This window comes from Carassius gibelio, chromosome A6, assembly GCF_023724105.1.
Source record: "Carassius gibelio isolate Cgi1373 ecotype wild population from Czech Republic chromosome A6, carGib1.2-hapl.c, whole genome shotgun sequence".
Lineage (NCBI taxonomy): Eukaryota > Metazoa > Chordata > Actinopteri > Cypriniformes > Cyprinidae > Carassius > Carassius gibelio.
This window is the reverse complement of record NC_068376.1, coordinates 29,110,809-29,133,312: the sequence shown is the minus strand read 5'-3', so window position 1 is coordinate 29,133,312 and position 22,504 is coordinate 29,110,809. Positions and strand designations below refer to the sequence as shown.

At 34.3% G+C, this 22,504-nt stretch overlaps 4 protein-coding genes across 5 annotated transcripts; 2 read left to right on the top strand and 2 right to left on the bottom strand.

The window, feature by feature from the left end:
* Positions 1–248: 248 nt before the first annotated feature.
* LOC128016002 (40S ribosomal protein S10) lies at positions 249–3,169 on the top strand. The gene is made up of 6 exons (XM_052600297.1): positions 249–348; positions 1,420–1,569; positions 1,653–1,827; positions 2,763–2,840; positions 2,926–2,981; positions 3,092–3,169. The coding sequence occupies exons 2-6, from the start codon at positions 1,420–1,422 to the stop codon at positions 3,131–3,133; spliced, it is 501 nt and encodes a 166-aa protein (XP_052456257.1). The 5' UTR covers positions 249–348; the 3' UTR covers positions 3,134–3,169.
* Positions 3,170–4,102: 933 nt separating this feature from the next.
* Positions 4,103–11,536, bottom strand: LOC128016001 (diphosphoinositol polyphosphate phosphohydrolase 1). Its single transcript, XM_052600296.1, has 5 exons — positions 11,227–11,536; positions 9,818–9,928; positions 8,146–8,190; positions 7,963–8,047; positions 4,103–7,212 (listed from the first exon to the last, which is right to left on the bottom strand). The coding sequence occupies exons 1-5, from the start codon at positions 11,323–11,325 to the stop codon at positions 7,040–7,042; spliced, it is 513 nt and encodes a 170-aa protein (XP_052456256.1). The 5' UTR covers positions 11,326–11,536; the 3' UTR covers positions 4,103–7,039.
* A 795-nt stretch (positions 11,537–12,331) lies between these two features.
* On the bottom strand, positions 12,332–17,365 carry LOC128016000 (high mobility group protein HMG-I/HMG-Y-like). Of its 2 annotated transcripts, none has more exons than XM_052600295.1 (5): positions 17,031–17,365; positions 16,437–16,535; positions 16,132–16,209; positions 15,569–15,616; positions 12,332–14,802 (listed from the first exon to the last, which is right to left on the bottom strand). In XM_052600295.1, the coding sequence occupies exons 2-5, from the start codon at positions 16,524–16,526 to the stop codon at positions 14,740–14,742; spliced, it is 279 nt and encodes a 92-aa protein (XP_052456255.1). In that variant the 5' UTR covers positions 16,527–16,535; positions 17,031–17,365; the 3' UTR covers positions 12,332–14,739. The 2 variants fall into 2 exon arrangements, with proteins under 2 accessions (XP_052456255.1, XP_052456254.1); XM_052600294.1 differs by having other exon boundaries at positions 17,021–17,362.
* Positions 17,366–18,858: 1,493 nt separating this feature from the next.
* LOC128015999 (tumor suppressor candidate 2) lies at positions 18,859–22,100 on the top strand. The gene is made up of 4 exons (XM_052600293.1): positions 18,859–18,960; positions 19,881–20,092; positions 20,553–20,673; positions 21,320–22,100. The coding sequence occupies exons 2-4, from the start codon at positions 19,944–19,946 to the stop codon at positions 21,383–21,385; spliced, it is 336 nt and encodes a 111-aa protein (XP_052456253.1). The 5' UTR covers positions 18,859–18,960; positions 19,881–19,943; the 3' UTR covers positions 21,386–22,100.
* The last annotated feature ends 404 nt before the right edge of the window (positions 22,101–22,504 follow it).

The following is a 22,504-nucleotide window of genomic DNA, read 5'->3' as shown; positions in this document are numbered from 1 at the left end:
TTGAAAAGGAACGAATAAAAATTTTAAATGTCCTTTTATTTTAATAAGCACATGTTTCCCTCTCTCTCTCTCTGTATCTCTCTTGCCCTCTTTCACATACACATATATAGTTACATAGTTCCAAGCATGTATATATATATATGTGGCCGTGTGTGTGTGTGTGTGTTTATTTTATTTGTATTTTTAATTATTATTTCTTTCAAGCCAAGCAGTGACAAATTAAAAATACCTCCACGTCACTAGTTGGCGCTGCGCGCTTCACTGTGGCTGTATAAAGCGCAGCGAAATAATACCGGAAGTACAGCTGAGGACGTTCTTTCCGGCTCCGGTCTCTCATCAAGAGTAAAGGTAGGCCGAAATAAGAGCCGAAAATCCGTGCAAAATCTTCATCATCTTACTAGTTTATGTGTTTCTTCAATCAAACCCTGTTTAGATAAATTCCTAATAACAAATATATCCTAGTCTCGAGAAAATATGCAGACGAGAAAGACTAGATATAAGACAGGAAATGCGCTGTGTCGCGAGAGAGCGTTGCGGCTTGTATAAAGTCAGTAAAGTAAAATCAAATAAGAAATTAACATTAAATAAGCTATTTATTGTTGTTCAGGAAAGTAAGTTATTAAAGTACAAAAATTTCATTGAAACTGTTATTAATGTATAAACGCGTTAAGCGCGCTGATAAAAATTGCCATGGTTTTTTTCTTGCCATAGTACTAGAATGACTAATTTATTAATGTACCATTAATACCATGGTGTTATCATCACTACCGAGAAACTACAGCAGCACCTGATGATTCTCAACTATGTAATGAAAGATGCAATCAATGATTTGATGTTGCTGTACCTTATGCAGTATGTGCGAAAAAAATTAAATATAACGTTACTGATATTCCCATTTTATTCAGTTTATTTATTTGTATTTATGTATTTAGCAGACGCTTTTATCCAAAGCGACTTAAAGTGCATTCATGCTATCAATTTTTACATATCATGTGTTCCCGGGGAATCGAACCCCCAACCTTGCGCTTGCTTGCTTACACAGTGCTCTACCAGTTGAGCCACAGGAACACTATTCAGTTTATCTATGCATTGCATCTACTTTGCATATTAATGTGTTCTTGGGGACAACTAATGAAAAATAAGTGTCATTATGGGAGTAATAACTCATTAAAAAGCATAACATTTTGAACTATTTGAAAATTAGTCAGATTTAGATAATTACAAAATATAATCAAATCCCTAAGAGTGCTAAATGTGATCATTGTCAATTTGATATCTCTGAAAAGCCCTGAATGTGCTCTTTACAGGACATCCAGACTTAAAACTGTGGCATGTAGGGTCTAACTAAAATATAATGTCCTTTACAGAGGACCGAACTTGAAGATACAAACTTAAATGATTGTATTACTCTTTCTGTAGATGTTGATGCCCAAGAAGAACCGCATTGCTATCTATGAGCTCCTCTTCAAAGAGGGCGTCATGGTGGCCAAAAAAGATGTGCATCTTGCGAAACATCCAGAGCTTGCAGACAAAAATGTACCCAACCTTCACGTGATGAAGGCCATGCAGGTGAGTCCTGACCGTCATGAACAGCATGGACTTGGACCAGTCAATGATGTGAATGTCTATTAAAATCCCTCTTACCTTCACAGTCTCTGAAGTCATGCGGGTATGTTAAAGAGCAGTTTGCTTGGCGCCATTTCTACTGGTACCTGACCAATGAGGGCATCCAGTACCTGCGGGACTTCCTCCACCTGCCGCCAGAGATCGTGCCCGCCACCCTCCGCCGGCAGACACGCCCAGAGACCGCCAGACCCCGTCCCAAGGGTAAGAGCAAAGTCCTTTTCAAGGGAAAGTGTTTACTCCGCACCCGTATTTGCAACGCCTCTAGGCAGCGTTTTCATTCTTGGGTTTCTACAGGAACTGGATCATAAAGTCAGATGCAATGATGCAGTGACTTTAACAGTCAGCCATTGGCTGTTTCGTTCAGAAAGCGGGAAATAGTGCGCAATATTGCATGTTGCAGTTTCTCCTGTTCATAAGTGATAGGAGTGAACTAGGGATGCACGATAATATCGGCACAACATCGGTATCGGCCGATAAAAGCTTAAAATGACCATCATTTATTGACCATGAATATTTCTGCCGATGAGCCAAACCGATATTCTCCAAGTGAAATAATTGACCTGTTTTTCAGATGTGAATCTCTGTCTACATTTGTAAAATAATACATTTATGGTAGAATCAGTACAGAAGAGATACATGGATTTCTCTTCAGTAAAATGAAAGTTTAAATGTATCAGGCGAAAAATTTTTATATATATCGGCATCGGCCAAAATTATTTAGAAAATATCGGCATATCGAATATCGGCCAAAATCCAATATCGTGCATCCCTAGAGTGAACCGTCTTTGTATATCTATAGTTTTTAAGAAGCTCATCGTCCTCTTCCAAAGAGCTTTTCAAAACGAGTCGATCGCTGTCATGATTTTCCATGCAACATATTTATATGAAAATCCACACAGCTTTTTGCGATGATGTTCATACTGAACAAAAAAAAAAAACTTTAAAAGTAGCTCTCATCATTATTATTGTCTTATAGCTTCAGAAGAAATAGGATGCAAGTGCTTTGAAATTTTTTTTACACTTTTTTTTTTTATGCATGACTGAAAAATAGTTATATATGAGTGCAAAATGTCATTCATAATGTGTCAGAGTCCCTTTCAAAGAGCTTGACTAAATCTAAATGTGGTGTTCTGCAGGTCTTGAGGGAGAGAGACCGGCTCGTCTGGCCCGTGGCGAGGGAGACAGAGATGCTTATAGACGATCTGCAGCTCCGCGTATGTATACAATACATCCTCGCTTATTCTTAATCAGCAGCCTCTGTGCGGCATTGTGTTAAACTAAAAACGGTTGATCTCACAGCTGGTGCAGACAAGAAGGCTGAAGCTGGTGCAGGTGCAGCCACTGAATTCCAGTTTGTAAGTACTTCTCTTTAAATGCTATTTTAATTCAATAATTACATTAATCATCCTACTGGGAAAAGGAAATTGTGACGTTTAACATTTGCATTGTGCGCTTGTGTTTTCAGAGAGGTGGTTTTGGCCGTGGCCGAGGACAACAGCCACAATAGTTTCCACATTATCTGTACAATAAAGGTTTAAAAGTACTTCTGTGTCCTACTTGTTCATATATTGGTTTCAGGTACTTTTGAATGCATTCACGGTTGTTGCCTTAAACGAGTCATTCGTCCAAAAATTTGAATTTGCTGAAAAACTTGCTGAAGAGTTTAAACTGCTGATAAAAACATCACCATAATCTTCACAGCTCCAGTTCATGAAATAACATTTTGTAAAGAGAAGAGCTGTGTCCTTAAGAAACAAATCCATCATTAAGATGTTTCTATCCTCAAACCTTTGCTTCAGACTGAAATATGAGTCCACTATCCATAATATTACTTGCTTCAGTGTATCAGGATGGAAATCTGCACAGATCAAGCACCATTTACAAAACAAATTTGTGGATTTTGATGTGAGAGACAACAGAATATGGACTTTTTTCCCCCACTGGAGTTAGTCTTATAATGGATTATGGACTTATTTTGGCTTGAAAATATAAATAAATGGGTAATTTGAATGTCTTGATGGATTTGTTTCTTACGAACACAAGCTTTTCGCTTTCCAAGATTATAACTGATTGAATGGAATCGTGTGGATTATTTTATCAAATGTTTTAGCTGTCATTCTGATGGCACCCATTCACTGCAGATAAATAAAATCTAATCTACATTTTGTAAATGTTGAAGTGGAGTAATTTTTCAGCCAATTTTCATTTTTACCGGTAGTTGAACTAAATATCCAAAGATGTTTTAATTTTCTTTCTGTGTTCAATTTTGGTCAATCATCCTGAAAAAACAAACAAACCTGTAAATCTTGTAAAAAGAAAAAAAAGTGTATAGTTTTAAGACATTTTAATGTTACACTAGCATGTATGGTTTGCTTGAAAAGCCATGAAGTACAAACACAATGCTAATTAATATGAATATTTGGCATTTTCAGAAGTATCAACATTTTGACTCTTCTGGGAGAAAGTCACTGAAACCTTGAGATGAAATACTGGTGTTTATTAGTTGGCACATTTATATCACATTCTTATACTGGTTGATTTCACAAGCCCAAAATGAAAAAGCTAAACAATCCAGTGAAGGGTGTAGCTGTGAAACTGAAGTCTCTCAGCTTTTGTTTCGGGTGTTCTGTCAGGTTTCCAGCATCCCATTTAAACCAATGACATCATGTTTACCTGGCTGACCTCTCATTTACGTCACAATAGTTTACATTCCAAGTCACAAGCAGGGCAAAATTTAAGGTGCTTTCCATGAGATGTTGATAAAGGATATGGGTTTTTCAGATGGTCTGTGATGCACTTCAAATGCAGCAGTTTAGGTTTCACATCCTTGATCTGTAGGACACTGCTTAAAGACCATTCATAGCCATGATCCACTTCCTACACAAGTCAAAAGGTTATATGCTGCTGTTCTACTGAAAATGAGGGGTACATTGGGATGGCCATCACATATTTCAATCCAGAAAACAGTCCAGATGAGCGATTACATGCTGCACTAAAAGTGGAAGAGTAAGACTTGCAATCAACTGTAAATTCGACGACATTAGTGTTGATAGATATTAACCAAAGGCATGTAAACACGAATAAACTGATAAAAGTATGTTCACCCACTTTTTAGATCTTGGGTTCATCAATACTCAAGTTGCAGTTAGACTAACAATAAAAATAAGTCTTGAATTAAAAATGTACTTTACAAGCATCTTGCATCATAAATGCACTTTATACTCCCAGAGGAGCAAAACGATTCGGTTCAACCTAAAGTGTACCATATCTATACAACATAACAAGCACTTGAATTTGAGGTTTTGATCTGAGCAATTAAAAGACACCGAACATCTCGCTAACTACAGTGGCTCAAGATTCACAGTATTGCGCCAACTGCTGCTGAGTGTGCAATTCGGCTGTAGACGCATTTGACATTTCAAAAGAAGAGAAGACATGTATATGTTTTCTAGATTAAGATATGGTCGTTTCTAAAAAGGGCGAGAGGTTAAAACAACCAAAAACCTCATCAGCTGGATTTGAAGTCAGAGAAAACCGAAGCGCAGAGAACACTTTCATGCAACTGATGTCAGAAGAATATTAATGGCCAAATCTACTAAGGGAAGATGGAGAAATGTGTGCCCTCAGAAATGTTGTGAAAACTGCCCTAGTGCAGACTATAGTTTTATGCAAAAAAAAAAAAAACAACTTGAACAGTTCCATTGAAATAGCTCTTTAGGTGTCATTACGGTATTAATGAAATGTAAATCTTCTAACAGCTAAAATTAACATGAAACCCATTTTAATTCCTTAAAGATAAAGTTGCATTAAAAAAAATGAAAATTCTGTCATTATTTACTCACAAAATACATAAAAATTGAATGGAAAAAAATACTACTTAAGTCAGTGTGAAAGTGAACTGTAAGAATACAAACATTCTTCAAAATATCATATAATAAACTCATACAGGTTGGAAAAACTTGAGTGAATAGTGACAGAATTTACATTTTTGGGTGAACTAAATCAGTGTATTTCACCATATTCAAAAAAAACTAAATAAAAAGCCAATATCAACTGCTCATTATTAATGCCATTTCCCCTCTGAAACAATATGAACGTAAGAAAGTCAAAAGCATCCATTTTCGAAACGTCCAGATAACATTATAATAGTTTTTTTGTTTAGCTTTGAAAATCAAAGTGAGGGTTTCCAAGCTACTTCTTGATTTATCTGTCCATTATTCTCTACTGTGACACTTATTAAATTCAACACGGTATGTGCAACCCATTTTACTTCTTTAAAATGTGTAACGTATTGTGAGGAAGAAACGAAACAACACTTTTATCCATCTGGAAGTGATTGCATCGTGAAAAGTGAGTGTTTCATACCATAATAGGATGGCAGTTGTAAAATATGGGGCATAAATGAAACTGGGAAAATACGTTAAAAAGTAAATTGAGTCCATTTTGTTTTCATGTTGATTTTAAAAAGTGCTACAGAAAACAACAACCAGCCAAACCATACCACCGCTATAGCACAGTCTGCTTAAAGGGGAACTGTTTCGTTTCTTCATCACTAGCGGCACCCAACAGAATTGCAAACATAATGTAAGAACAATTAATCTACAATGAATTGGTGCCGCTTGTGGCACAAATTACACACAAGATTCATTGTAATGTTTGCATTCAATGTAAATTCAAAGTCCTTCAAACATCAGCGGGTTGGAAAAATGAACTGGATTCAAATAAAGTGTGCTTGTAGAATTGCACTCCAGTCTAATCAGGTAATAGTATAAATTAAATAAGTTTCTGCAGGCCCATAAGTTATTTACAAGATGGCAAGACGAAAAACAAACAAACGGGCAAGTTAAGGGCAACAATTGAACACGAAGTACAAGTTAAACATTCATCGCATCACGCAAACTCCTTAGACAAATAAATACCAGTGTTCATGCAAAACTATTCATTTCTTACAGTTCCACCATTCAGATGACTAAATGTTCTCTCGCACAACCACCGAAAGTGGTTCACACAAAGTAAAAGCGTTCACACTTGCGCACACAGAGGAAATCTAATGTGTAAAAATGATGAAAGCCACATGCTGACGCACCATGTGTACATTTTTTCATCACAACAGTAAAAAGTAGTTCTTGCTTTTGTTTCATCTCACACTTGGGCCGCTAAAAGGACGTGGGTTTCATGCAACAGTCCGCATGAAAGGAGCATTAAACAGGAAAAAGCTAAAGTGTTACATTTACAAAACATTGTTTCGGATATTCAGCCAACACTTGATGTCTGCTCCACTTTCTCGGTGCTCTAAGGCCTTGGCAAACCGTTGTTTTTGTGTGTTTTTAAAGAAAAGGAATCAAAAGAACGGAGTAATGAAAGTAAGAGGAAGAGCGGTGGAAGCGTCCGGAGCGTCTGTGTTCTTCATTAGTTATCTGACATCAGAGACCGAGCTCTGATTAATGCTGTAGGTGGCCACCAGCGGCGTCCCGTTACTGTTCAGACATCCTTCCTGCAGGGCCTCGAAGTAAGTGGCCTGTACTGGTTTGTGACACTGCAACACTTCTATGGCATCTTCGATTTTGAACCAATCCCTTTTTCTCCCTGTCAAAACAAAAAAGATAAGCAGGTGTTATGAACCAAATAGGTTGATATTGGTCAACAGAAGACAGCTAACTGTATGTTGACTTTGTTTTTTTTTGACCTTTTACACGCTTGTAAATCCCAGAGTGGCTCTGACAAGAATATTCTGATATCGATAAGAATTTGGTCATATTTTGATGGGATAAATCATGATAGCGTTGACATTGCTACATGCCTGAGAATGTATGCACTTTATTTAGTATATACACTGTAAAGAAATATTCTTTTATATTGTTTAGAAAAGTTGGTGTTAGTACGTTGTTGTTTTTTAAAGCACATTAAATAAATCAAAAGTGACAGTAAAGACATTTAGAAAGTTAGAAAATTTCAAATATTTAAAATAAATGCTGTTCTTTTGAACATTCATTAAAGAATCCTGAAAATTTTTATTTATCACAGTTTCTACAAAAATATAAAGCAGCACAACTGTTTTCAACATTGATATTAATCAGAAATGTTTCAGTAGATCAGCATATCAGAATGATTTCTGAAGGATCATGTGACACTGAAGACTGGAGGAATGATGAACGAAATTCAGCTGCGCATCACAGGAATAAATTACATTTTACAATATATTCAACTAGAAACCAGTTATTTCAAATGGTAATAATATTTCCCAATATTACGTTTTTTACTAGATTTTTTATGATAACTACTAACATTAAAAAAAACACACTTTTGAAATGTATTCTATTATTCGAAAATACAAACCAATGTTGACTGAATCCTCCCAATCTTCCAGAACTTCGGTTACGATGAGAACGTAGACATACGTTCTGTGTTTCCTATCTCGATTCTGTGTATAAAACAAAATGTTATTCAAAACAGTTAAGACAAGCAGAACAACACTTTAAATGCACAAGTTTAAATGCTTTTATGAAAACCATTTCTTACCTCAAATATTCCTACTAGTCTTCCTAAAGTGCCCTTAACACCAGCCTATAAAACAATGGATACATGAAACTGAAACAGTTTGTGTGTGTGTGTGTGTGTGTGTGTGTGTCTTCTCATTATTTCATGATCAGAGACCTATTTTCGGGGGTCAAGAAGATATGGATTTGTTTTGATCTACTGGTGAAATCAAGCAGGACAGCACATCAACAGGAACATGAGGGCATTCTTCAGCCTGTAACGGTCTACACTCGTCCTGAGTGATAGCGATCCATCAGGACGCTGTTTAAGCCAAATGTCTTGTACACAACATGGCGGTGACCTCAGCTTGAGTAGCTGATTGTCGTCAAACATGGTCTAAATTTAGTCCTGCTTTATAGTGCTGGTCTAAAAGTCTGAGACCACCAGTGAAGTTTCTCAATTTCATACACACTACCGTTTAAAAGTGTGGTATCTGTGAGATTTTCAATTGTTTTGTTTCTTCTGCTCATCAAGGTTGCATTTATTGGATAAAAAAAAGCAGTTATAATATGAAAGAATGCTACGATTTAAAATAACAGCTTTCTATTGTAATTTTTTATTATTTTTTTTTATTCCTGGATGTAAAGCTGAATTTCAGCATCATTACTCAAGTCTTCATGGTCACATGATCTTCAGAAAACATCTAATATGCTGATTTGCTAATTAAATTACTTGTAACATTATAATTGTCACTTATGATCAATTCAATGCAACCCTGCTAACTTAAAAGTATTATTTAATTTCTCTCTCTTTAAAAAAAAAAAATTAATAAAAATTTATTTTTTTATATTACATTATCAGACTTGCTTTCTTTTGCTTCAGTGAACTGATGATCATTTTCTTCAGCATGATTTATGTTCCAGAGAGCATCATGAGCTTCAAAAACATCTGACCAAGAGTCATATGATCAACAATGCAGAATATTCCTTAATATTTTAACATTGTAACATGATGAGATTCAGACTTCAACGTCTAAAAACTTTCCGCTATGCTCTCAGACTTCAGGACAATCCCAAATATATGCGATCCCGTCAAACGCTGATGACATGGTGTCATGGTACGTTTATAGTGGATGGCCGCTCTTGGCGGTGAAGGTGTGAAGAGCAGCTCTTAATCTGAGTGTAATGCCCTTTAAAACTGTAAGGCGATCATGCCGGCGGATCGAGGGACATGTTTGACATCTGTCAGATGGCCAGCGAAAGTAAGAGCATATGGCGGATCTCAGCTGATGGAACATTATCACTTCTCTTTATGAGAAACCCCATAGGTTAAGAGTCAGCAGAGAGAAAACCTAAAGTTTCCATGTATGCACAATGCATGAGTCGAAAATATATGCTTAAAACATCATTTACTATTAGGAGAGGAAACACATCAGCTGATTAATCAGTTGATACTTGGCCATATTAAAACGATCACATCCACTGGTCACCAAAATGTACTGATTTTGAATCTACTGATTAAAATCAGTGTGCATTTAAATTGGAAATTGTGTGTATATTTTATCCACATTAATAGCAGTCAAAAAAAATAAAAATACTGAAAAAATGATTGAGATCTCCTTCAAGAAGCTTTGACCATCATAGACAGCCTTTATTATGGACAGCTGATTATATATAATGGATTTCATGCATAATCCTAGAAATGAAAGCCAGACCTCTTCACAGACTTCTCGCGCAGCAGCGACGTTGGGCTCTTCCTCCGGCTCCATTCCTCCTCCGGGTACGATCCATTTGTCTGGATATCGGCTGCTGCTTACTAATAACACCTGTGTGGACACATATTCATGTCTTCAGTCTGGAGGACTGGCTGAAAGTCATTTATAGGACGATATATCTTTCTGGACGATCAATAATGTGCCTCTGTGAAATAACCACCACTGCTCTTCAACAGAAGTTATGCGTCCCTTGTGTCAGTTCAAAATCTCCCGTCAAAACTCATTTTGGGTCACTATTTGCTAGAAAAGTAGTAATTTCAGTAGTCATGTTTGTGAACATCTGGGGCCTCGTTTTTTAAAAAGTGAACTGTTTTAGAAATGTTACCATGAACAATTTATAAAACGTCTGGAAAAATTTTCCCTGTTAATAAACCCCAAATTTTTAAGCAATTTAATTAATTTTGGTAATGTAATAATCACAAAGCCATTAAAATATAAAAAAATTTTTTCACATATAGTAATATTAATGTATAAATGACATGCTTGAAAACATTTTCATATCGGTTTCTGGCTTTATGAATTAAATTATAATGATCAGTTATACATTCATTCCTCACTTTTGACATAGAATGAAATCAATGGCATTCAGGATCAAATATGTTTTATAAATGATTTTTTCTGGAATACAATTCTATAATCTAAATGTTGGCATTATTTTGGTTACTTCTGAAAACCCCATTTTATTTATACTTTCAAACGATTTAATAAAGCACATTGAAGAAATTTTACCACGGTATATTTCTAATAGCCACAGTAGGCCTATTACCTGATACCGTCACTGTACCATGGTACTGACACAGTACTTTATTGTAAATTATGCAATCCAATTATCTCCAAAGAAAACCATGCTACTTCCTGTTAGTGGTGCCAAATGTACCAAATGGTTGTCCATATACATAAATTTCATTACCATGGTACACGTCAAAGGACTATAGTATTACCTTACACCATCATTGTTCCATAGTATCTACACAGTATGTTACTTTTTCATTTGTTAAGAATGGCCTTCCAGACATCTTCAGAAAATACTATGGTGCATCTTGTCAGTGGGGATCAAACGAAATTAATAGCTTGGTGTTTTGGACACAATGCTGTCAGTATTACCATCGGATGCATCAAGATAAACCACAGTAATTCATTGCATGTGATGCAATTTAACCCAATCACTAAATCAATCAAGCTGTCATCATTGATGAGCGCTTATCGCGTTAACCTTAGGCCGACTCCGCTAACTAACGTTAGTCCAGAGCTACGCACTGATAGCACGCTGCCAAAGGCTTCGAGATCCAGCAGCTGATGCGTCGAGGGACGCACGCATCGCGCGGTCTCCCAGCGGCGCGGCGACTCACCTCCTGCTCGGTGTCGTTCCTGAAGCACAGGCAGGCGGCCCGTTTCTTGAACCCGTCTCCATCATAGGTGCGCGTTTGGTTCGACTTCAGCTTCATCATCTCCGGCTGGGAGTCGAGACTGAGATCGCAACCTGAACCTGCCCCGCGGCAAGAGAGGCAAAGTCCGCGAACTGAAATAAGCCCCGCGTCAATCACTGGAAATAAGCTCTTCTACGCTTCATTTTTCCAAAGCCGAGCGCATCTCGGAGTCAGACGCCATTATCGAATCCGCTACGTGATGTGCGTAGCCTGCACGGCGCATACGGACAAAAAGCACGCTGTTGATTTTAGAGAATACGGCCTGCGGATATGAAATTCCGCATAACAATCCGTTCATTTTATACACACGTTAATGTAATTGTTATTATTATTAATAATAGTTTGTTTTTTATTAACTGCTATTGATTCTTGTTGTATCGACAATTTTTTTTAATTATTAAATTGATTTAATCAGTATTGAAAAAATAAAATTTTCTACAGAATATACAATATTCATTTGTATTAAGGTATTATTGTGACCTTAAACAGTTATATTAACACCATTTGTCATAATATTATTAATCAAATAAATATTTAATTAAAATATACCTTACTGTAATTTGTCTTGGAGTTTGTGAAGTAAATACTAACATGCAACATAGCCTACAATTAAAATTATTTTTAAAATCCCTATAACCAATTAATATTCAAATAAAACGATGACAAATCGCTATAAAATATAGATTCCTCGAATACTAAAAAATATAAAATAAATATATCATTACCTCACTAAATTAGGCTAAGTATTTATAATGAAATTGATTTTAAAATTGTTTAAAATTATTTATACATTTTTATAAGTAAACATAAAAATCTCTTATAAGGGTTTATATGTTTATAATCTTTTGAATCATTTAAATTTTAATTTAGCAGGTTATTTAGTATTTAAATTTAAGTAGTAACAGATGTCTTTACATTATTATGGCAACCTATTACATTTAATATATTAATAAAATAAAATATTCAATAAAATATTAAAATATAACAGTAATAATTAGTATTGTAAAATATGCAAATGCACAAACAATTTGAAAAAGTATTTTTATTAAGATCAACACACTCTACATACAAATAAATTCTATAAATCTAATACACATTTTATAACTCTAATATTGTATTAATAAAATGTCACACACTATATGTGCTGTTTACTGCTACACAGACAATCGCTGCAGAATAAAGGATATACTGCTGAAGGGATTGACATTATCTTGGGCTTTTGCTGTCTGTTCATGACACTGTAATACCTGAGGTGAATATTTCAGAAGTTATGAGGACTTGAATGTATAAAATACAGTCAATATTTTTGAAGGAACATTAACACGGGCTATAATTTAGATTACACTTTTGCTCAATATATGCATCTTATAACTCAATAGTTCATGGGGGTGTAAAATTAACATTTTTTAGGGACCCTGAAAGAACAAATCTGAATCCTTGAGACCCATAGCTTATTGTCACTGTTGTGATTCACAGCTAGATTATTAAAATAAATAATTTAAAAATAAATAATCCAAAAGCACTTGGGTGTGGAGAACCTTGAGCTGATAGCTGTAATGCAGACAGTCCTTTAAGGAAATGTTGTAAGAAGGTGGTTTGTGTATGTTATGTTATTATTGATAATATTAATACATTTCAATGTTCTTTTTTTAAGGATTTATGTTCATTTATTTACATTTTGGTACCTTGAGTCACCACTTGATGGCGTCCTGAAGCAAAACCACCTGAGAAGCACTTCTATCAAAGTGTATATTAGGGAAATATTTAAATTGATGCATAATTTCTTTCTTCACAATTAAGTTTATATCCTTACATTTCTTTTGAACCATTTAAGAATCACAAAGTGGTGTGCCAAATTCATTGTCCATTAGGAATTTTTACAATAAGATGGAATGTCTTCTAATACAAGACACCAGCTAAGACGTCTGTTTTCTGCCAATCAGTTTCATATGGCAATTTGTACCCGCAACGTTGGAGTAAATGATGGCTTCAAAATTTAACAATGCTCCCATAAATTTCTATAGTGACAAACAATCACAAACAAACACAGACATATACATCTAAATACAAACCTTTGCTATATGCTCAAAGCTGATTCCTGGGAATTCTAGTGGAAAACATCACATTACAAGCTGCTGTTAAAGGAACAGTTCATTCAAAAATGAAAAGGTGCTGAAAATGTACTCTTCCTCGATGCAGATGAGTTTGTTTCTTCGTCTGAACAGATCTGGAGAAATTTTGCATTTCATCACTTGCTCACTTGCAGTGAATGGGTGCCATCAGAATGAGAGTCCAAACAGCTGATAAAAAACAACGCAACAATCCAAAAGTAATCCACACCACTCCAGTTCATCAATTAACATCTTGTGAAGCAAAAAGATGGATGTTTGATTCAAACCGTCACTTCTAATCAAAATCCACCAACATATTTGTTTAGATCTGTTTTATACTGTTTTTGCTTGTAAACGGTGCTTGCTCTGTGCATATTTCTCTCCTGATTCAGATGAGATAACTTTTTCACTTGAGCAAATATAAAAAAAAAAAGCTTGCATTTACACTTATGCATTTGGCAGACACTTTTATCTAAAGCGACTTACAGTGCATTCAGTGCATGCATTATTATTTTTATTTTTTTGATTATTAAAAAAAAAATGTATCAAGTATGATTTGTTTCTTAGAAGCATACATCTTTTCTCTAAACATTTACTGATGTACCGGAGTGGAGTGGATTGCTTCTCATTCTGACGGCACCCATTCACTGCAGAGGATCCACTGGTGAGCCACTGATGTAATAATACATTTCTCCAAATACATTCTGATTAAGAAAAAAAAAAACTATCTACAGCTTGGATGGCCTGAGTGCGAGTAAAAATCCAGCAAATTTAGATTTTTGGGTGAACTATTTATTTAAACTAAATATGTGCTCCCTCAACATCTGGCCTGAGTAACTTATATTTTATTACAAAATATAAGAACCTGCCTTGAAACAAATATTCACTGATGGCTGCACATTATTATTCACTAACAAAAATCTAGATAAACTGTTAACACCTATATACAAAATGAATGCATTCTATTAGAACTATTAAGCCCATGATGTTACACATTAAATTATACCTTGATCTAAATCTAGTCTACAATATGGACACAAAAATGACTAAACAGAACTACAGACAAAGCGTATGTAGAAAAGCACCTCAGTCCAATAGATATATATAATAAAAGTAACAGGAACACATGACATTTGTATGCAATGTGATTCTGGTTTCTACAGTATATTTGATCTAGTGACATAAACTCATGTATTATGCAGAATATTACATCTATTACTGTCCTTTTGTGGTTGTAGAAAGATGTGAATGACATTCCATGTTATTCACTGGTTGGAGAGAAGACGGTTGGTTCTTTCGTTTGGTTGGGTATGAGGTAGTTATGTTACTGCTCCTCTTCGTCATCTTCCTCAGCGTCCTCAGATGAGTCCTGAGGTTTTTCCTTTTCCTATTTGGAACGAAATCGAACATTTGGGAATGAAATGCTTGGAAGCAAAGCTTCTCTCTTGAATGCTATATTTGGCATTTACATTGCCATTTTAAATAGATTTAGCAAGATAGTTTGACCTTTAAATTTGCACATCAATTCTGTGTAACTTGAAATGAAATATAACATTTAAAGAGACAGTTCACCAAAAAATACACTCCTGGCTATCATTAAATTGGAATGCTTTAATGAGTAATAATACTGAAAATTCAGCTTTGCATCACGGGAATAAATTACATTTGAATACATATTCAAATATAAATCTATTGTTTTGAACTGTAATAATATTTCACAATGTTACTGTTTTTACTGTATTTGTAATCAAATAAATGCAGCCTTGGTGAACAAAAGATACTTTTTTTCAAAAACACTCATTTATTTTATTTTAAAAACTTTTGGCTAGACGTGTACAATTACTGAACATTTACTCGCATGCCTTTATGATTTTCTTTCTTCCATGTATTTTATGCACAAAACTTGATGCTGCAAAAATGCATGTTAAGTTCATTTCAAACAGGACCCAGTGCTTTTAATGCATTGGCCAAGCATTCACATCTGCATACTAGCAAAAAGTACGTATTTTTGGCAATAGTCAATATATGCCGCAAAACAATAATAATATACATATAATAGCTTCACAATAAATAAATAAACAGAAAGAAAACATGAAATAACTTTTAAAATAAGCAGTGTTCAACAGAACACAAACTATTATTTTAATATTTACCCCTTTCTTCGGCTTTCCCTTCAGTTTGCTGCCAGGAGCCGAGGATTTCTATTGAACAGAAAATGAAATGAACAAACAATTATTCATATGTTAAATAATCAGTCACTTAGTTTTATGCAATAGTCCCTCCCATGCTAAACTATTGGATAAATCCAAGGGCACTTCTGTTTTTTCAAAGCATTTTAACAGGCTAATGTGGCAATGAATGGCATGTACACCAGTAGAGGGAGCCTGTTTCTGCACGTGACAGCAGATGGAGGGGGCATTGAGTTCATTGTGGACTCGAGGCAGGAGCTGACAGTGCATTGCTCAGGGCTAAGTGGCTAACAGCGGGTCACCTGCATTTGGTTGGTGAGCTGTCAATGAAAATCCTGCATAAACTATTCATAATTAGTAATGCATATATATCTCTGTGTGTTTGCAAACCGGAGACAGCTGTGTTGTACAACTGCAATAGAGAGAAAAATAGTGTCTATATTTAAATCTATGTAACCGGCTATGCCATAATCACACAAGGGGACTAATTATTCATAGTGTAAGTTAATTAAAAAAAGAAGGCTTACTCTCTTGGATGGGCCTTTGTTTTTGCTGCCCTTCGGCCGTCCTCTTGGTCTTTTTGCAGTTGGCGACCCACTCGATTCCTGGAAGAAAACATGTTTATTAAAATGTCGTCTTAATACAACATTGTAATGTTACCAAAACTGGGGTTATAGGGTATTTATATAACAAAAACACCATCTATGCTGTTATTGCATCATTGAAAAAAAAAAGCCCCATGCATTAGTATTTTCTTTTTGAAAGTAAACATTTTTACTTGATCACTATAATAATTGTTCACTAATAACTCTAATTTTCATTAATTTTATACCTTTGGATGTTTCCTTGGTCTTCCTCGTCCCCTTTTCTCCACTCCATCCTTGTCTTTACGGGAGAGTGTTTGTTTCTCTGAATCGCTCATGTTTCTTGACTGTTTAAATAGAAATTAAATTAATTAAACAGCTGATTTTATATCCAAAAGAGATGCTATTTGAATTCATTGCTTAACTGATTACTAACTAATATGACTTAGAAGTTTACTAGTTGTATTGAATGCATTAGCTGGTAATAAACTGATTGTCCAATTCTATAAAAAGTCTAAATATGCATGAATGCAATGATTAAGTTTAAAAGGAAGATATACCGTGATCATATTATGCACAAAGCTTTGAGGTTCCCTGGTACATTAAAAAAAAATCCACTTTCAGTCTCATAAAGTTTATTAACTGCATTCATGTCTGTAACCCTTCTGGATAGTTTGGTAAATAACTGGTGTTGATGCAAAGGCGAGGCGCTCAGTAGGTTATGCAACGATAAATCTGTATGGAAGCCATATAACGCGCGCTGCACTTTTGAGACGGACGTGTAAATGAGCGCTCGTGCAACCATTCAAAATAGAACGAAACCTTTACTTACATGCACTTACAGGAAAATAATGTTGTGGTGCGCGCTGTTCTGCTCGCTGGCCCCACCTCCAGCACGATCTCTGCTGATTGAATTAGAGCGCAACCGACCGTCTACCAATAAACCACGGTCTAATTCCGAGCTAAACAGACGTCTGCGTGTGGGTAAGAGCGGATTTAACTCTGTCGCTTCCGATCGTGTCGAGGGAGACGCGGAATAGATGCGATTAAAGCGAGTTCCTTGCAGTGGAATAAAAGGCCAATGGAAAAGCGGGATGAGCCGCAGGTTGATGGAGGAGAGGCGGATCTCACGCGCCATATGCTGCATATAATGTCTGTGACACATTACTGGCGCCAAGGACAAAATCAACTTCAAGAAAGAAAGAGAGAAAGAGAGAGAGAGAGAGAGAGAGAGAGAGAGAGAGAGAGAGAGAGAAATTAAATAAAATAAAATAAGTAAATATTCAAGCTTTTTTAAATAATATAATAAAATATAATATGCTATAGGCCTACACATTAAATAATATATAAATAAATATTGAAATTATCTAGAAGATAGATAGATAGATAGATAGATATTTCATGATTCCATGCAAATTAGGCTACTTATACCAACCAAGCATATTCAAAAATAATAAAAGTATAAAATCAAATAATAACCAATAACTTGTACTTTTAATATAAAGAATAAACTAAATAAGTCGTCAAGCTTATTAAAAAATATAATATGAAATACAAATGGTTTCACAATAAAAATACATATGCATATGCCTAGATCAGTGGTTCCCAACCTTTTTCAACTTCCGGCCCACACAACCAAACACATATTTTTCCGCGGCCCACTGCAAAAAAATTAACTGACCCCGGTCACTTTTGTTGGGTTAATAACTTAGTACTCAGAATCTAGATTGTTAACTGTCTTTATTGAATGAACTGGCAATGAACAGAAAATAACTCGGGCTGCCACCGCTTGGCACAACTGCTATTGTTCTGTAGCATATGCAGCAAAAATAAGATAAATTATTGTTGTACATCCCTGTGCATGCATGCACATTGCCTTTTGTACATCCCTGGGTATCTTAATATTTAAGAATGCAGTGTACTTTTCATGCACATTATTTTCCATTCTATATTTAATTCTACAGTATACACATTTTTTATATATTTTATTCTTATATTTTTATTGTTTAGTTTTATTTCATTCTTTCATACCTATATTTATGTATATTTTCGAATATAAATATTGAATAGTAATTGGTGGCCCACCTGCAATACCATGGCCCACAGGTTGAAAACCACTGGCCTAGATAGATAGATAGATAGATAGATAGATAGATAGATAGATAGATAGATAGATAGATAGATAGATAGATAGATAGATAGATAGATAGATAGATAGATAGATAGATAGAACGTCTTCAATGAAAATAAAATCAAACAAATTACTTTTAAAATAAATAAAAACTCAAAGCCTAAACTACATAAAATAAATAAGTCGTCAAGCTTATAATATAATATAATGTAAAGTAATATATACAATTAGCTTCACAATAAAAATAAATATTTATAACATAGATTGTCGTCGAGCTTCTTTAAATAATATATAACTTAAAAATATAATATAATAAATAAATAATAAAATAAAGAGCAAAATTAATCAAATTAAAAACTTAAAGCTTTTTTAAAAATCTAATATAAAATCTAATATAATACAAATTATAATTGTAATATTATTACATTTTATAACAAAAATATAAAAAAAATAAACGTAAAAAGAAAAAAAAGAATATATGTGAAAAAAAGAATAAATAATAATATGTGACTGCAGCAAGGGGCTCTAGTTTGTCGGTTCGTTTCCGTGACTGGGCGCGTAAATGTGACGTTGTGAAACTACGTCATTGTGCTTGAAGACAGCAGACTGGAAAAACCAAAACAATGAGATTTACGTGATCTGTATGTATGCGTTTCAAATGATCTTTTATTTGAATCTATACTTGAAGTAAACCGAACCGAACCGATAAACTGATACGCGTGATTACGTGTTGAACGACTGTGAATGGCTCGTGTCTTGTTTACCTTGCAAACAACTCAATAATATTCAGCCTTATTAGTGCGAGTCAGTAACATTAGTAACTTGTACAAAAAACACGTGCATTCGTAACGCAAACGTAGGCTATTGGATTTCAAAGACTTGTAAAGTAGTGGTTAGTTGTGAGAATAGGGTTGGTTAAAGCTAGCCTGCTAACTAACTGGGATTACAGTTTTAACCAGCGGATCTGTGTTTGGAGACGGTTGAGAAAGATGGTGTATTTACTAAAATGGTCAAATACTTTGTTAAATATGTGTATGTATGATTGTGTAAAATACTTGAAGTAATGACTAATTAATTTTCTGATAGATGGATAGCTTTGCCTTCCTCACTCTGGTATAGTGATCAATATACAGTCTTTCTAATATCTTTATTTTTGTCATATAATCATTGAACCAATTTAAGCAGACAGGTGTTAACTCTTCCTGTCACAAATAACCTTTTAAATCATGGATATTAATTTTTTATAATTATTATTGATATGTTTATTTATTTATTTTAGCCCCCAAAAATAAAACTACACATGTAAGGTGGTATGCTGCATTTCTGATAAAATTTACCATCCACCGAAGCCAGTTTTTACTCTCCTCTAGTGCTTAATGAGTGTTCATTTTGGACCTTGCCTCCAGGTATTACAGACTATAAAAAGCCTGACCACAGTTTCTTGCTCAGAGTTCAGAGAGCTAGTCCAGCCACAGCAGTGCTTTGAAGCCACACCACAAGCCACACGTGCCCAGATGTTGCTTTTAAGGCAGAAGTGTGTAACATGCTCTCTATTTTTCAGGACTGAACCGATGTGATCTGCTGCCCGATCCGCCTCCTCTACAGTAATGCGTTTTCAGTAAAAATGGGAGGCAGCGGATCCAAACCCAAAGGAGTCTGGCCTTTTAGCAGCTCAGGAGCTGGAGGAGAAGCTCCTGGTGAGGTCAATGAACAGTGTTTAGCACGTCTACGAGGCTCCAAGAACGCAACACCGTTTGTCTTTACAAGGAGAAGGTAAAAATGAAAAAAAAAAAACCCTGATCATCCAGGTCAAGCACTTGTAAGATCTGAAAGCTATGCAGTTGGTGGTTTGTGCAATGTGAAGTCATTCTCATGTCAGGAACATGTCACTTTTCACCTCAAAACCATGAAAAAATAATAAGAAGCTATATTTTGTTTATAGAAAGATACATTATTTGCATAATTCTTAATAATTGAACTCAAATCTAACTGTCACCATTCACTACCAATAAGAATAATTGTATTGACCAAAACAACAAAAGTAGTAATTTGCTGAAAAATTTGCTCAATTTTAAATATGCAACTATCAATATTTAATTTAATAAAGATTAATGAAATAAAATAATAAATAAAGACTTCACACTCTGTGCACATTTAAAAAAAAAAAATTGGGGTGAAGTGAGACGTGCATGTGTTTTTGTGATATTCATCCAGATTGCATTTGTTGTTACAGTTCCTTGTATTTCGATGAAGATGGAGATCTGGCTCATGAATTTTATGAGGAGACTGTGGTGACCAAGAACGGCAGAAAGAAATCTAAACTGAAGAAGATCCAGAAAAACCTTATACCTCAGGTGAGAGATACTGATCCAATCAGTTACATAACCAGATTTAGTACAAATCAACAGGATCAGCTCAAGACATCATGTCAAATTTAAACAAAATAATTACAAATTATGATGATTAAACTCTAAAATGAATCTAAAAGCTGATGTTAGATTTGATTTATTCAATGGCTTGTAATTTTTTGTGATTTGCTACTTGATATTTGTCAGTTGCATATTATTATTAAATATTATGGTCTTTTTTTCCATAATAGAAAGACACCACATCGTTTTTAAATGTGTATATGCTTAAAAAAACAAACATATAACATAACATAACCTAAAAAACTAATTACTACAAGCCAATTTAAAATTATAAATTTTTATTTATTTTATTATTTATGTATTGGTCTCTTATTTAAACATTTATTTAACCTTCATTCATTAATTTATGGTTAAACATTTATTCATTTATTTATTTTTCTATTTATTTATTTGTTTGTTTGATATTTGATCCTGGTCTCCTATCTTAGCACATCTTTCTTGTTTGTTTGTTCATGGTGTCTTATGTAAACATTTCACTTACCTTAAATCATATAATCTAGTTTTATAGCTCTTTTTTATATATATATAAACTTTTTTTTTTAAGTATTTTTTTTATATTTAATTTCTACAGGGAATCATTAAGTTGGATCACCCTCGAATCCACGTCGACTTCCCTGTCATCCTGTGTGAAATATAACACAATCACTCAAGACTTCCTTCCACCGTCGGTGTTCTTTTGAAAGGATGCCGTGGCTCTCTGTTTCGAAAGCGAGGGAATTCTGCCCTTCACATGGCTTCGACCAAAAACACGAATCATATTTTCTGATTTACGTATATAGACAGTAGACATATGACGTCTTGTCTTCTGTGATGTACAGTAAGTAATGCATGTGCAGTGAGAGCGTGTAAGCATGGAGCCTAAAGCAATGCAGGGATTGTACAGAAATCACTCATGTTTGTTGATGTCGATCAACTGCAGTGTGTGTTTATGTCATATTATATTTTATAATATTCTGTTGTATCAAAGTCTGATTCTGTTTTTTGGGCTGCGTCCCACATCTGCACTTTTTTCTCATTTATTGTACAGTAAATTATGAGTTGATATACTTGAATAAAAGGTTTAGTAGATTAGTAATTATGTAAGTCGGTGTAAATGAAATTACAGTCACAGTCCAAAAAGTGAAACAAAATATTTAGTGAGAAAAGACTAAAAGTGCTAAAAAGGAAATTGGAAAATGAGGATGTTTATTAAATTATTTACAATTTGTCGGCACCATATCAGTTATTAGTCGATATTAGGATAATTTAATACATCTGTATAAGCTGATACTGGATATTTAATTGTGGATATTTAACACTGTTAAATACGATCTTTATCAAATTTCGAAATAAATATTTATTTTTAAACAGTACATTAGAATGTTGTGAACACAGTTTTTGATTATATTTTTATTTATATTTTATTTGTATATTTTCTGTTTCCACTTTCATTTTATGTGTTTTTGTCATTTGTATTAGTGTCTTTAATGTATATATAGTAAACCAACTTGCACTAAACAAAATGAGAAATGTTGAAACTGAAATAAGTTTTATTTTTGTTATTATTTATTTTCAAGTAAACTTTTTTTTGTGTGTGTGGTTTTAGTTGCTACCCTGACAATACACAGGTTTTTAGCATTTAGTTTTTAATTAAAACTAAATTATGGACATTCATAATAATTATTATTAATTTACATTTATTATTCATTCATTTAATAGTATAGAATCTATATGCTATTTATTCGTTTTTGTCCTTGAGATTAAAACAATTATCGTA

What these genes read in the sequence shown, in the direction of transcription:
- LOC128016000 (XM_052600295.1), bottom strand. Translation starts at nt 16,526, where the DNA reads ATGAGCGATTCAGAGAAACAAACACTCTCCCGTAAAGACAAGGATGGA. An exon ending in GACCAAGGAAACATCCAAAG is followed by an intron (nt 16,210 to 16,436) that starts GTATAAAATTAA and finishes GTTTTCTTCCAG; the next exon opens with GAATCGAGTGGGTCGCCAAC. An exon ending in AGGGAAAGCCGAAGAAAGGG is followed by an intron (nt 14,803 to 15,568) that starts GTAAATATTAAA and finishes CGTTCCAAATAG; the next exon opens with GAAAAGGAAAAACCTCAGGA.
- LOC128016002 (XM_052600297.1), top strand. Translation starts at nt 1,420, where the DNA reads ATGTTGATGCCCAAGAAGAACCGCATTGCTATCTATGAGCTCCTCTTC. An exon ending in ACGTGATGAAGGCCATGCAG is followed by an intron (nt 1,570 to 1,652) that starts GTGAGTCCTGAC and finishes TTACCTTCACAG; the next exon opens with TCTCTGAAGTCATGCGGGTA. An exon ending in CGCCAGACCCCGTCCCAAGG is followed by an intron (nt 1,828 to 2,762) that starts GTAAGAGCAAAG and finishes GGTGTTCTGCAG; the next exon opens with GTCTTGAGGGAGAGAGACCG.
- LOC128016001 (XM_052600296.1), bottom strand. Translation starts at nt 11,325, where the DNA reads ATGATGAAGCTGAAGTCGAACCAAACGCGCACCTATGATGGAGACGGG. An exon ending in GGAACGACACCGAGCAGGAG is followed by an intron (nt 9,929 to 11,226) that starts GTGAGTCGCCGC and finishes GTGTCCACACAG; the next exon opens with GTGTTATTAGTAAGCAGCAG. An exon ending in GGAGGATTCAGTCAACATTG is followed by an intron (nt 7,213 to 7,962) that starts GTTTGTATTTTC and finishes TTGTTTTGACAG; the next exon opens with GGAGAAAAAGGGATTGGTTC.
- LOC128015999 (XM_052600293.1), top strand. Translation starts at nt 19,944, where the DNA reads ATGGGAGGCAGCGGATCCAAACCCAAAGGAGTCTGGCCTTTTAGCAGC. An exon ending in TTTGTCTTTACAAGGAGAAG is followed by an intron (nt 20,093 to 20,552) that starts GTAAAAATGAAA and finishes TTGTTGTTACAG; the next exon opens with TTCCTTGTATTTCGATGAAG. An exon ending in AGAAAAACCTTATACCTCAG is followed by an intron (nt 20,674 to 21,319) that starts GTGAGAGATACT and finishes TAATTTCTACAG; the next exon opens with GGAATCATTAAGTTGGATCA.